We start from the raw sequence: 13,308 nt of genomic DNA, 5'->3' as shown, positions 1-13,308 counted from the left end.
AAGCTTTCACCTAGACATTTCCCCGTTTCAAACCATTGAAATTGAATGCCATTACCATGTTATTGAAAATGATTTCCAAACCTCAGCAACTGTAGGGGAGCTTTCGACCAAAACCTATGGAAACTTGACGTACTTTGTATATGTATGTATGATTTACCGTCAGTTGGGGAATGAGGCAACAGTGTTATTATCATAATTGAGTTACACTTGTTTAGATAGTGGATTGCCACTTCAATACAATTGTGAATTAAACTCTTAGGAAAGAAATTTAATCAATTTATCGTAACTACGGTGCCCCAAGTTTTTTCTTACAGAATTGTTAAGGCTAATGCTATTTTCGTTGAATTTGATTGGAAATTGGATTGATATTCTAATAATTGTTTATGAAGGAACTTGTTAATACGGGATGAAATAAGGATAAAGAATTTTTTTTTTGGGTATAAGTAAGGATAAAGATTAAAAATGTGTTTAGAAAGCATAAAATTAGAATTTTTTTGAGAATTAAATTCTTTTTCTTGCTTTTAAAACATAAAAATTACATGAATTCAAACTCTTTTGAGAATTTTAATTCTCATCTTCAAGCCCAAGATAAATTACAAATCCAACCTAATGAAATTTGAATTTAAAGTTAAAATATCTAAACTAATCCTAACATAATTTGATTTTTCAAATATTCCCATTTCTCTTTTCTTTTCTCCCTTCCCTCAATATAAGGTAACATTACATATATTTTAACCATTCCTTTTTCATTTAATTCTTTTTATTCCAAATTTAATAAGTGGGGTGAGAATTGAATTGCATATCAATTCTTTCTAGAATTCAATTCAATTCCATCTCATTAAAATTTTTAAACACACTCTAATTAAGTGCAAATTCTAAAACTAAGCAGCATTCGCAATAGCCACCAAAGGGTTCAAGAGGACCGATCATATGAATGTTAGTACAACCAAGGAATTCATTTGCCCATGTCAGCAAATCTCTCTTAAGTCTCTAGACTAAGAAAATCACTAACAAAAATAGAATTTTCTGACTACAACAATCACCTTGGAAAGACATGAGCATGAGCAAATAACTTAGAACATATGCTTAATTCTGTAGTGTCCTTTTCTCACTTTCTTCTGTATTCCGTATTCTGTAAAACATTTTCAAGTAGCATTCAAAAAATACAGCATGAAAAGAGTAGGACCTCCACAACTCAAACCACCACAGATTAGAGCCTCTGAATGGATGAACAATTCTAATTATTGACATAAAGATTCACATCAATTGTATTTCCCATTTAAAATGCACAATCATTTGTTCTTTGCACACAACCACACCATATAACCATTGCACTGCACATTAATTAGGGAAAGATTATCATATAGCACGCCCAAGTTAACTAAGAATCTAAGATATACTGTACAAAGTCAAAAATTGTCTTAGAATCAGAATTTACAGAGTGATAGTTCATAATGCAAAGTATATAGTTCATTCACAGTCACAGTTAAAAAGAACAACAATTAAGAATACTGAAATTCAACATCGAAAAGAGTTAGATTTCGTTTGAAGCAGAACCTCTAACACCAAAAATCACATAAATTCTCAATCTTTTTTCGAGCTTACGGTGTCAGAAGACAACGCGAAACTGTGGCGCATTGGATTCAATGGCGGAGAGAAACTCTATCCTTACAGTATCATCAGCCAAGGCGAAATCCCTGAGTCAACAATCAGCTCAATTCCATCCTGCCCAAGAGCTTCCTCCGCAGCATAACCATACAGATTTTTGGCACTCCGGTTCCTGCAAAATCATTGCAAATCAAATCCAAGAAAGTGAAGGGGCGGAAAAAATTCTAAATGTAGGTCCCTCACTCCCCACAATTCATGCAATCAACAAGACAAGGACAGAACATATCAAAACCAACATGCACATCCATTTTTAGCTAATACGGTTGTGCTGCGAAGATGAGCGGACGAGAGAGACGACAGAGGAAGAGGAAGAGAAAAGACATCCATAAATTGAAAAGGCATAATGACTAACTAATCTTCAAGTGTTGAGGCAGCGTCTTGCACGGTGGCGGCGGAAGTAGGTTGCGCGGCGACGAAAGTAGGTTACGGCGTCATCTGAGGCGTGTTGCGGCGGTGAGGATTGGCGAATGAGAAATACAGCAGAGGAAGAGGATGAGAGAATGGCGATGATTGAAATTGGATGAAAAACCCTAGCAGATATGCTTCTCTTATCTGAATCTGAAATTAAAAGAAAAAAGAAAAAAAGTGTAAAAAATAAAAATTAGAGAGATCAATATCTAATTATTATTTTTTTTAAAAATAGAGTATATTTTATAATTATTTTTATGATATATATATATATATATATATATATCCTTATTGTAAAATTGTGTTTGCTTCTAGATTAAAATAAAATTTATTTTATTAAATTTTGTATCAAAAAAATTATTTTATGATAACAACGATGATGATAAAGATATTGATATGACATAGTAATAAAGTTTTTATGATTTAAAATCTAAAGTTTAATCATTGAAAATGTGTTAAAAATATAATCATTCATGGACATCTTCTAAAGGCTTAAACTTTTGGGAAAAATCTATTATATATTAGTATATTACTAATTTTACAATCAAAATGTGTCACATGTCACTTTTTCATTGCAATTGAAATCAAATCTTTCCCTTTAAAATTAAAGATTTCTACCTTTCTCCGTACTAATTTTACAACCAAAATGTGCCATATGTCAGTCCCTCATTACAATTAAAATCAAATCTTTCTCTTCAAAATTAAAGAGTTCTTTCTTCCCCCTACTAATTTTACAACAAAATGTACTACATGTCATTTCCTCATTGTATTTAAAATCAAATTTTTTCCTCCAAAATTAAAGTGTTCTCCCCTCCTCCCTCTCCCTTTATCTATTCCTCTCATTTCTTCAACCACTTTATCTCTTTTATATATTATTATCAATATCAATGACTAATTATAAATTTGACAGTCAAAATGTGCAACATGACATTTTTTTAATTATATTAAAATTAAAATTGAAATATTGAAATTGAAATTAAAATATAGCTATATTGTATATTATATTATATTATATATTACTATCTAATTTAATAACAAAATGTATCACATGACACTCTTATTAAACTTGAGAAATAATATTTCCTTCCAAAATTAATAAATTTCCTTCCTAAATTATCTCATCTATCTCTCTCTTCTTTCTATTTCTCTCTACCCTTCTCACTTTATATATAATTTATTATATATTTATATATTATTATCTAATTTAATAACCAAATGTGTCACATAACATTCTCTTATTAAAATTGAGAGAAAATATTTTTCTCTAAAATTAATAAACTCTCTTCCTGAATTTCTCATATTTCTCTCTCTTTTTTTTTCTATTTCTCTCTACTCTTCCCACTCTATATATAATTTATATTTTATATTAGTAATTTGACAAATTAAAATATGTCACCCGATATATTTTATTATAATTAAAATAAAATTTTTCTTTTAAAATTAACAAACTCCCTCTCTCTGTCTTCATCTTTATCTTTCTCTCTCTTTTCTCTCATTCTCTATTTTTTCTATCTTTTTGTTCTATAAAAAATAAAATTAAAAAAATATAATTCAAATAAAAAATATTATTGTTATATAAATGTTTTTTTAGTTTTTTTCATTTAGTTTTAAATTTTTATTACTTATTTTTCTAAAAAATATTTTTATTTCTCTTCTTTCAAATATTTATTAAATATAATTTAGAGAGAATATTAATATTATGATTAAAATTTAAATCAAGATTCAATTATTTAAAAAATTAATTTTGAGTTAATTTTATAACTATCAATATAATTTTTTTATGCTAATAGCTAATTATATTTTTATATACATAGAAAAAAATATTATTTTTAAATAACAAGCATAAAAATTAATTATTTGTATTTGTGTAACAAACTTAACACCTAAGTCAAAGTATACAAATTAAATCGTTTCAAATTTTAGATAACGAATATTAAAATTAATTATTAGTAATAAATCAAATTCTTTCAAATGAAAATAATAACTAAAAATCTTATAATTTAATTTTTTATCTACGGAAATCTTGTTTTTTTTAGCCAACGGAGACTTTTGTCCTCTATGATCTTTTTGTAAAAGTAGTTTGATTCTATAAAATCTTTTGTCCTATAATCTATAATATCAGAATAAAATTGACATAATTTTAAAAAATTTATATTCCCGTAATGTAATTTCGGATGAAAATCTAGTATCACTATAATATCGTTTCTATATCTGTATATCATACATTCTTTTATGAGTAAATGAGATATAAAACTCATCTAATATAAATTTCACGATGCAATTAATAATAAAGAAATATATGCTTATTCACAAATGATCTTATAGAAAACAGTATTCCTAATATATATAGAAAAAAACGTGTGAGAATTATTACAAGAAGAATGCTAGGGGGCTAGCAATTTTTGTGATTGTTAGCCATCAACTAGCCATCAATGATGATTTGATGGTGTGAGATTGGTGTGAGATTTCATCCAATGGCTCACCTTCCTCTGCTGGTTACATGCTGGCCAAAATTCAATAAAATTGCTGGCCTCCTAGACTTTTCCTTATTACAAATATAAATTGAAGAATATTTATGTACAATCCGTGCTCTTTTTGGGCAACAGAGGTGCTGTTGAAGATGGAACAAATTCATTGTTTTTTACCATATTTTCCTCTTGAGCCATTGCCCACATCACAGAATAGAATCCTATAGCTATTGCAACAGCACCAATCACGCTGCACAAAATATATAGCAGTAATTAATTAATTAAGTAATAAATTCACTGTTCAAGATGATTTATATATATATATAGTCCTAACTAAAAATTAGGAGAGAGAGAGTATATACCTTCCAAGATAAAGAGTGTCACCAAGAAATGTTATACCCATAGCAATAGCAACGACCATTGCTAAAGGATTGAACATGGCTACATACACTGGCCCTTTCTTACGGCATGCCCATGTTGTCACCACGCTTCGTATTGATACCACGAAAATTGCCTATAAACCAACCATTATATAATCTAATATATATACATTAATAATGACATAGTTTCTTAAAAGTATTTACAAATATCCCCCTAAACTCTTTTCAATGATATAGCTTTCAATTTGTACTTACCGAATAAAATATGGATACCAATTCCATATCAGGCTTAAGTATCCAAGCTTTTTTATTATGCTCTGCAAACAAGGCTACTATGGCGGATAGGACTACAACAAAACCGCAAGCTGTCGTTGTTACTACAAATTCTTCAGGATAATCCTTGATAATCCATGTCTGCAAAATTAAAGCCAAATAAAATAATACTTATTCTAAAGTACTGCAAACACAGCCATTCACAAGGGCAGTTTTCTATTTATCCTATAATATAATGCGAACTTTATTGTTCTTTAGTTTTCAAATTTTCAAAGCGTGGTTTAGTAAGATTCTCGAACTTTTAATTTTTTATATATAGTTTTTAACTTTTCGTTTAAATTTCTGTCATATATTCTTAATTAGTCCAACCAATTAGCTAGCTATCTTTGTATACTTTAAGAAAAAGGGGGAAATCTCCCAACACATAATACAGAATCTAGTGCATGTGCATTGGTTCATCCTAAAACTTATAAGACGCCTAAATAATTATCTAATGGTTGGATTGGCATAAAGTTTGATAAAGTGACTAAAATTCACAGATTGCAAAATTTAGACACTGCATATGTACAATCTTGAAGATTGAGCATCCATGTAACTTTGGTTTATCCTGTTAATTTGTTTTTATCTATCTGCCATCCTAAAAAATTGAATGCATTCTTAATTAGATCAATAAATCTAAATACAAGTACATAATATATCATTTGTACTTAGATACATTGATCTAGTGATGATGTACTAGTTCAACATTTAGAAAAAATATTTACATGTTGTGAATAAATCACAATTAAACTCGTAAAATTAGATTTAACTAAAGAACTTATCTAATATGTGTCATAAAGGCAAAGATTACTATTAGTAAAAGTTTCTAAATATTTTACTTTAATAGATGTATAATAAATATATTTAAAACATAAATTTTGTATATTTTCTATACAGTAATGCTATATAGCCAGCAAATATTATTATTTAAAATCAATATTTGACTATCAATAATTTATATTTATATTTACAAAAATTTGCACACAAAAAACATATAGTTTGTAGGAATTGCAATATAATAATATTGCATCTTTTTGGTAACCCGAGGATTAAGAACCGGTTTGATTAGAGTTGAAATATTCTCAACCTGCGGGTAGAGTAGGATTGAGTTTATATAAAAATCTCAACCTGCAGTTAGGGTTAGTGTTGGATCTAAATCCTACCCTACCCTACCCATTGCCAACCTAATAATTTGTACCTATATTTATCCGAGTTTGTACACATAAGTTAATATAATTTGCTCTTACATAATTTGCACACATGAATTAGTAAAATTATTTATTGAAAATAATTTAGTATTTATACTAGCTAGGTCAAAATAGTACTGACCTTAAGAATTTCTGTTTTCCATGAAAACTTCTTCAATTAGTAATAGTAACATGAGCTAGTGTTATATAATTGCAAATTGCACCAGACGAGTCATCATCATCGACTTTAACGTCCACCATTTAAATAGGATAATATAATTAGATGATAGCAATTTGCTTAGTTACCTGAACAACAAACAAGATTGAAAGGCAAAAGCTAGCAGTTGCAAGAAGAAAACCACCAAGAATCCAGTTTGAGTTTGCTTCTGCTGAGAGATAATTAGTTCCAATTTTATTTGGCAAGGAACCACTAGTACCACTTAATGTTATTGGCATCCCTTTATATAAGGTAACGATTAATGCCCCTGCAATGGAAACCACTGTCCCAATAATTTTTGCATAGCTGCTATGTCGTTTCATATTCAGATTTTCCATCCTGCTTGCAAGCCCACATCGTTATGTTAATTATTAAGTCCAAATTTCTTTTCTTTAATTTCTTCTCATGTAATGATTAAATTAAATATGTATATATTAAGGAAAAAATAAACAGGGAATTCAATCATAAAATAATGAAATTAGTTGACCAAGAGAGTCATCTACAATCTCAAATCAATTTTACAAGTTATCGATGGATGGTGGTTGTAGTTGCTTAGAAGTAAAGACATGAGTGTGTTTAGAAGTCTCATCACAAATCAAGTATTTAAAAAAGGAAAAATCTAGGGGACAAGCAACTTTTATGTTTTCTGGCCAGCACTTAACCATAAAAAAAAAAGTGAGTGATTTCTCATCATTGGATGTAATCTCACACTATTAAAAAAATTATTGATGGTTACAAAATACCAAAATTGCTGCCCCTGACATTGCTCTTTAAAAAAATATGACATGATGATCGAGTGTAGTCTACAATAATCTAAAATTAAGTAAATCTTTAAGTTTCTACTATTATAATAAGAATTGGGAGAAGTTTAATGCATAGTTTTTTTTTAATATCCATAAAATGGATTTTGTTCTTTATAATATTTGAATACTATTTTTGTTGGGAATAAGTAGTATGACCATAATCTAATCAATCATGTGTTAAATAATTTATTATTGTTATTATATTAAAATATTAATATAATAAGGTCCTTGATTAAATTTAGAGATTTATCATTGTGATAGTGATCATAATATTGAGAGATAAATCTTTTATAATTTAATCTAAATTGTTCTTGGTCATAGGATTATTAAAAAAGACATTAATAATCCAGAAAGATCAATATATATATAATGGTCTTCATTGGATGAAGATTAATAGATCTCATTTATTAAATTATATATATAGATGGTGCATATAGAGATATAACCATTGAACTGACTCACTTTGAGAATTCCTAATGGTTATAATTACCGTATATTTGTCAATAGGATATTCTCAAGATGAACATAGTAATAGAGTTTCCTTTGACCTGCGACTGTCATAGTAATTAACAATGTATTTATTATATTTTGATTCCGGACACCTAATACCCTAGGGTGCTAGTTGAATGGATATTGGGTATGATTTAGATACTTGTAGAATTAATGATTAGTCAATAAGGAATCCATCAACTCTCGGTAAAGAGTTTGAGCTCTATGATTATAGTGACTGAGATGAATAAAACCTTGGCCAAGGAGATTGAATGAATGAAGAAATGAGTTTCTTAGGTCATTCACAATTCATTATAATAATGGTAACAAGTTAGAGTTTGACAATTAAACCATACTCTAAGGGTTAACCAAGAGTTGGAAAGATGGAAGGAATTATACTTTGTTCTTCTAAGGTTCTTAGTAAAAATATATTACTTCATACTATTGGGTCGTTGAGGAGTGTTGCTAGACGCCAACCTTGATTAGTAAATTTAGTATGACTAATTTACTACCCGCTTAGTATTGAACCTATGGGGTCACACACTAACGAGTGTTCTAATATTTGCTATAGAATTATTTAATTATTATTTTAGTTTGATCAAATAAATAATTATATTAATTCAGATGGAATATTATTATATTTTTTGCTAGCACCAAAAATATAATAATAGTATGATAATTGAGAATATTAAATGAGATTTGAGAATAATTAGTTATTCTATTTCTAAATTTGGATGAGATCCTAACTGATTCTGTTTTCAAATTGAGTTATGATATGATTCATAAAATTTGAAGGATTCAGATTTGGAATTTCAAGATATGATTTAAATTTGAATTGAGAATTCAAATTTAAAATCAATAACAAATCTCATACTATATATATGTACGTCAAGAGTACAGGAAAGTAACGAGAATAAAACACAAGGATTTTATTCCTTTACCTCTACGCACATAAATGTATGTGAGCCTAATTCTTAGAGAAGAATTTTATGGTGTGCAAAGAGTTGCAAGAGGTTTCTCAATTTAGATCAGATGTCTATTGGTCAAGGGGTTGACAGCAAATGTTCGTCTCGGTGTGGATACGCATAGTGCCTTCGTACCATCGAAGGAGAAAAAGATTTTTACTACTCAGGTATCTAAATCTGATCTACTATTATATTATATTATAGGAATAAAGTTTACGCATAAAATAAATCTTTAAGGATTACTTTCTTTTCTTCCGCTGCGTGTTATGAACACATGTAATCCTTCAATTTTAACTAATTTCACATTTTATTATTCTTATATACATTTAATAAATAAAAGAGTAGGTTAATAAGCCCGTTACACTAATAATTATTAAGCATTATTTGTGTGCTCAATACATAAATTAAACCGTCTAGTTCAAACGAGTTTTTTTCTCTGCCACCGAACTGAACTGAACTAAGCTATGCAAATAAAACTACTTCAATTGTTTCAATACTATATTTTCGTCTAACTCAAGCAATTAGCAAAGATAAGTTACAAGATTTAAATGACAGCAAAAAAAAAAAAAAAAAAAAAACACAAAAATTGTGATTAGTGGCGAGAATTGAAACCTGGAGAAAATGGCAATAATGAAAGTGAAAGCAGGGATAAGATCCACCATGGCAGAGGCCAGAGTAGGAGAACTGTATCCAATACCGGTGTACATCAGGGTCTGCACCGTAGTACTGCATCGAAAACGTTAAAGGCGAAATTCGTACTTAGTCGAAACACGAAAGAGCAATTTAATTTACTCCATAAGTCCAAATATATACCTGAGACAACTAAGGAGTAAAATTCTAGAGAGGACAGAGGTGGGTATAGGAGGAGGAGGAGGGGCATTTCTGTAAAAGAAGAAAGTGGACGGGAGAAGGAAGAAGAGTGCGAGAAGGTTGGAGTAAAGAATGAAGACATAGTTGCTCATTCCATTGGTATTGGCGGATTTCACCAGAGTGTTCAATCCCACCTCCAAGAACTGAACTGAGATCATTGCGGCGGTTATGCTAACTCCCACTCGCGTCGCCATTAATTCGTTCGAGAAAGTGATGAACTGTGAACTGTGACGATGAACGTCGAGGACATTCATTTATGTGTTTGTGGTCCACCTTACTTTCTTTTCTGGTTCCACGGTTTCTGCGTGCACGCACTATGAACCAGATGAATATAATTAAAAGGTATTAATCTAATAAAATTTAAAAAGTTTTTATGTTAGTTCTTGTCTTTAGTTTTTTCGGTCCTTGTAAAATACATATTTTTTTAGTTTTAATACCAAAAATATTATTTGTTTTTTAAATTTCAGTTTTTAGTCTGTCTTTAAATTTAATAATATATTATTTAATTTTTTATACTCACTTTTATGGTTTGTTGTGGTAGGCTTAGAGAAGTGGGGTTGAATTTATGTCTTCCTTTTAAGTTGCTGTTATGTCCTTTTAAAATAAACTTTCAATTTTGATTCTGTTTGTACTCAGCAGCGAAAATTTATGAGACAATTTATTTTTGTCTCATTAATATCAGAAAACATAACACATTAGAGAAGAGAAAAGCTAACATCAGCATGTATCCTGGTTCGGTTGCCTTGTACTATGCAACCTACGTCCAGTCTCCTCCACAACAATGGAAGAATTTCCACTATAGTTAAAAGTATTACATACACCAATTTCACAGGGTTGACCCAATCCTTTCACACTCAAGTTCTAACCTAACTTGACATTGGCTATGCTAATACCTAACTATTCACTCTTAGTGTTAACCCAACTAAGAAAGGGATACCTTACAAATACAAGATACAAGACATAGACATACCTAAAGAAATCAGAAAATAACTCTAGGCTTTTCTCTCAAGTGTATCACTCAACCTTTTTCCACTCATGGCTTTTACTTGAGTTTTCTCACAATGCCTTTTCTCACAAGAAATTACAGAAAGATAAACATAATAAAGTACATCACAATCTGTAAAACATGAAGGAGATTGACTTCATTGGCAGCTTCTTTGCTATGTGCAAAACCATATTTACAAACCTCACCGAATGCTTCTTTGAAAGAAAGCATTATCCAAGTAGATGAACTTCTTTATAGAACACAACTTTCAAACTCTGGTTTTCTCTCCTTGGTTATGAATGAGCAGAAAGCTTCTTTTTATCTCCTTGCATGATCCTTGGTTGCTCACCCTAGGTCAACTTCTTGAGCCTTGAGCTTCACCAACCCACAAACTCATTTTTTTTCATTAAACATCAGAGTAGAAACTTTGCTTTTGACTTCTCCATTTTGACCGAAAGCCATAAAATAGCAACCAAAAAAGTCTTCCAATGGTAAACCGAATCTGAACCCTTGAAAACCAACTTGGTCCCTATGACATGTTTGAGATCATGAATTTACAACAGAGAGGAACATAAATCCTCTTTTCCATATAGCTTAAAATGGAGTGGCAGAGAGTTGAAGATGAAGAGAAGAAAGTGTGTTGCATGTAAAAGAAAATGGGTTACCTTTAACCTAAGCTTGATTTAGTTTGTATTTGCTGATTAGACTTTTGCGTTTTAAGCTTGAACTTTCTCTTTCTTGTTTCTTTGATGATCATCTTAGGGAAAAAGCTTTCTCTTTCTCTTTCTCACTTTTCTGAGTTTTGTAATTCGACTAAGACAGATGAGAGAAGAACGTTGCTTTGGTAGTGAGACCGAATTGGAGGGATTTGAAATTGAGTTGGGTTTGGATCGGATATCCATTAAGCAATCCGTTTGGCCCATCTGACTTCTTTCTTTACTTTTCCTTGGGCTTCTAATTTTTTTGCTTTCAGCCCACTATCCTTGCTATTTGCTTTTCATTCTATTTGGGCTATAAAATTAAATTTTGGTCTGCAATAATAAATAATTAGTAATATGCAATTATAATTAATCAACACTAATTATTTATTTTGCCCAAAAATAATGTTTGTCATCACTAATTAATTTAGTTAATTTCTTAACTCAACAATCTCCCCCTTGATGATAAACATATTTAAATAATAACCAAAACGGATTGAAATTTCAGTTAAGTTAGAAAACTTTCCTTTGATTGATGTTTTTTGCTTTAGTATTGCTCCCCCTTTCCTTTTCAAGATTAGCTCTCTCTGGATTTATGCTCTTTCCTTTTTGTTCCTGTTTACATTAAACTTACAAAAAGAACTTTACAACATATAACTTGACTGAGGGATACTACATAATCAGCAACACATATAACAGCAAGTTTCAATTGTTATGTCAATATAGTCCATTCAGCAGCAGTCAAAATCAATCAATTCAAATGCAATTCAGAATGCAAGCAGCCTATTACTCTCCTTTTTGTCATCAAGGGTGGATAAGAGGTAAGACCAACAAAAGCATCAACTGTAAATCCTGCAAGAAAGAGTCAGTGCACAGTCCATCAAATGAAGTAAAATAAACTTAAGTGGCTGGATCTTCATCCTTTTGAAGGTTATCAATGAATGTCATAAAAACCGCCACTCTATCCCTTGATTTTCTTAGGAAATTTTCATGTTTGCTTGCTAATTTCCTTTTCTCTTTGCTCATAGCAATCATGTGATTGGATTGAGAAACGAACTCCTGAACAACATCTTTGACTACATTCAGCAAAGCAGATTTTTGGCCAGTAGAGATGAAAGTGCCCTCGGTGGAAAGAGGACGAGATTCATCGGGAATGAACTCTTCATCATCATCATCTAGAACCACTCTTTTAGATCGAGTAGGTCCTTTTTGCTATTTCACTGCACCACTTCCCTTTAGATATGAATGTCTATTTTGATAATCCTCATTGGTCAAGTCAACACCAAAATACTCAAATATGCAAGTTAGAAACATGGCATAAGGAAGTGCTTTGTCTTTTTCACTCCTAACAGAGTCAAACATGTATCTAACCATCAAATATGCAAATGAAATTTCAGTTTTGGTGAGAAGGGCATATAAAACAAGAGTATCAGTGTAGGAAACCCTTTGATATGAACCACTTTGAGGAAGTATAATGTGGTTGACCATTTGATGCAACTGAGCACGCTCATATCATAGGGCTTTGTGAGTGGGTATGATGCCATCAATTAAAGAAACATGTTCACAGATGTGAGCCAATGCATCATTGTAGGAAATACCAACACCATCATCCCACTTAACTGACGTGTAAGCACAAGGCCCAACATCAGTATACTTCAAAGCATCACTGATAGTTTCATTGTTTAAAACTATGTCTCGACCCTTTACATATGAGTGAGCAGTGCCTTCATGATATATCATGTTGGCATAAAATTCTTTGACCAATAAGGGATAAACAGGCTTTTGAAGGAAGAGAGGCAGTAAAGTGAGTGGGAAGAAACCGAAGGAGGATAAGTTATGGAAGGAAGAGATGGAGTAT

General features: G+C 30.6%; 1 protein-coding gene across 1 annotated transcript; it reads right to left on the bottom strand.

Moving 5' to 3' along the window:
• Positions 1-4,276: 4,276 nt before the first annotated feature.
• Positions 4,277-10,066, bottom strand: LOC130982199 (WAT1-related protein At3g28050-like). Its single transcript, XM_057906091.1, has 6 exons — positions 9,711-10,066; positions 9,510-9,623; positions 6,730-6,979; positions 5,180-5,338; positions 4,907-5,058; positions 4,277-4,794 (listed from the first exon to the last, which is right to left on the bottom strand). The coding sequence occupies exons 1-6, from the start codon at positions 10,019-10,021 to the stop codon at positions 4,650-4,652; spliced, it is 1,131 nt and encodes a 376-aa protein (XP_057762074.1). The 5' UTR covers positions 10,022-10,066; the 3' UTR covers positions 4,277-4,649.
• Between the last annotated feature and the right edge of the window lie 3,242 nt (positions 10,067-13,308).

The sequence above is a fragment of the Arachis stenosperma genome, chromosome 5 (assembly GCF_014773155.1).
Source record: "Arachis stenosperma cultivar V10309 chromosome 5, arast.V10309.gnm1.PFL2, whole genome shotgun sequence".
In the NCBI taxonomy this organism is placed as follows: Eukaryota; Viridiplantae; Streptophyta; class Magnoliopsida; order Fabales; family Fabaceae; genus Arachis; species Arachis stenosperma.
Note: the sequence above shows the minus strand (reverse complement) of the source record. Positions and strands in the feature narration are given on the sequence as shown.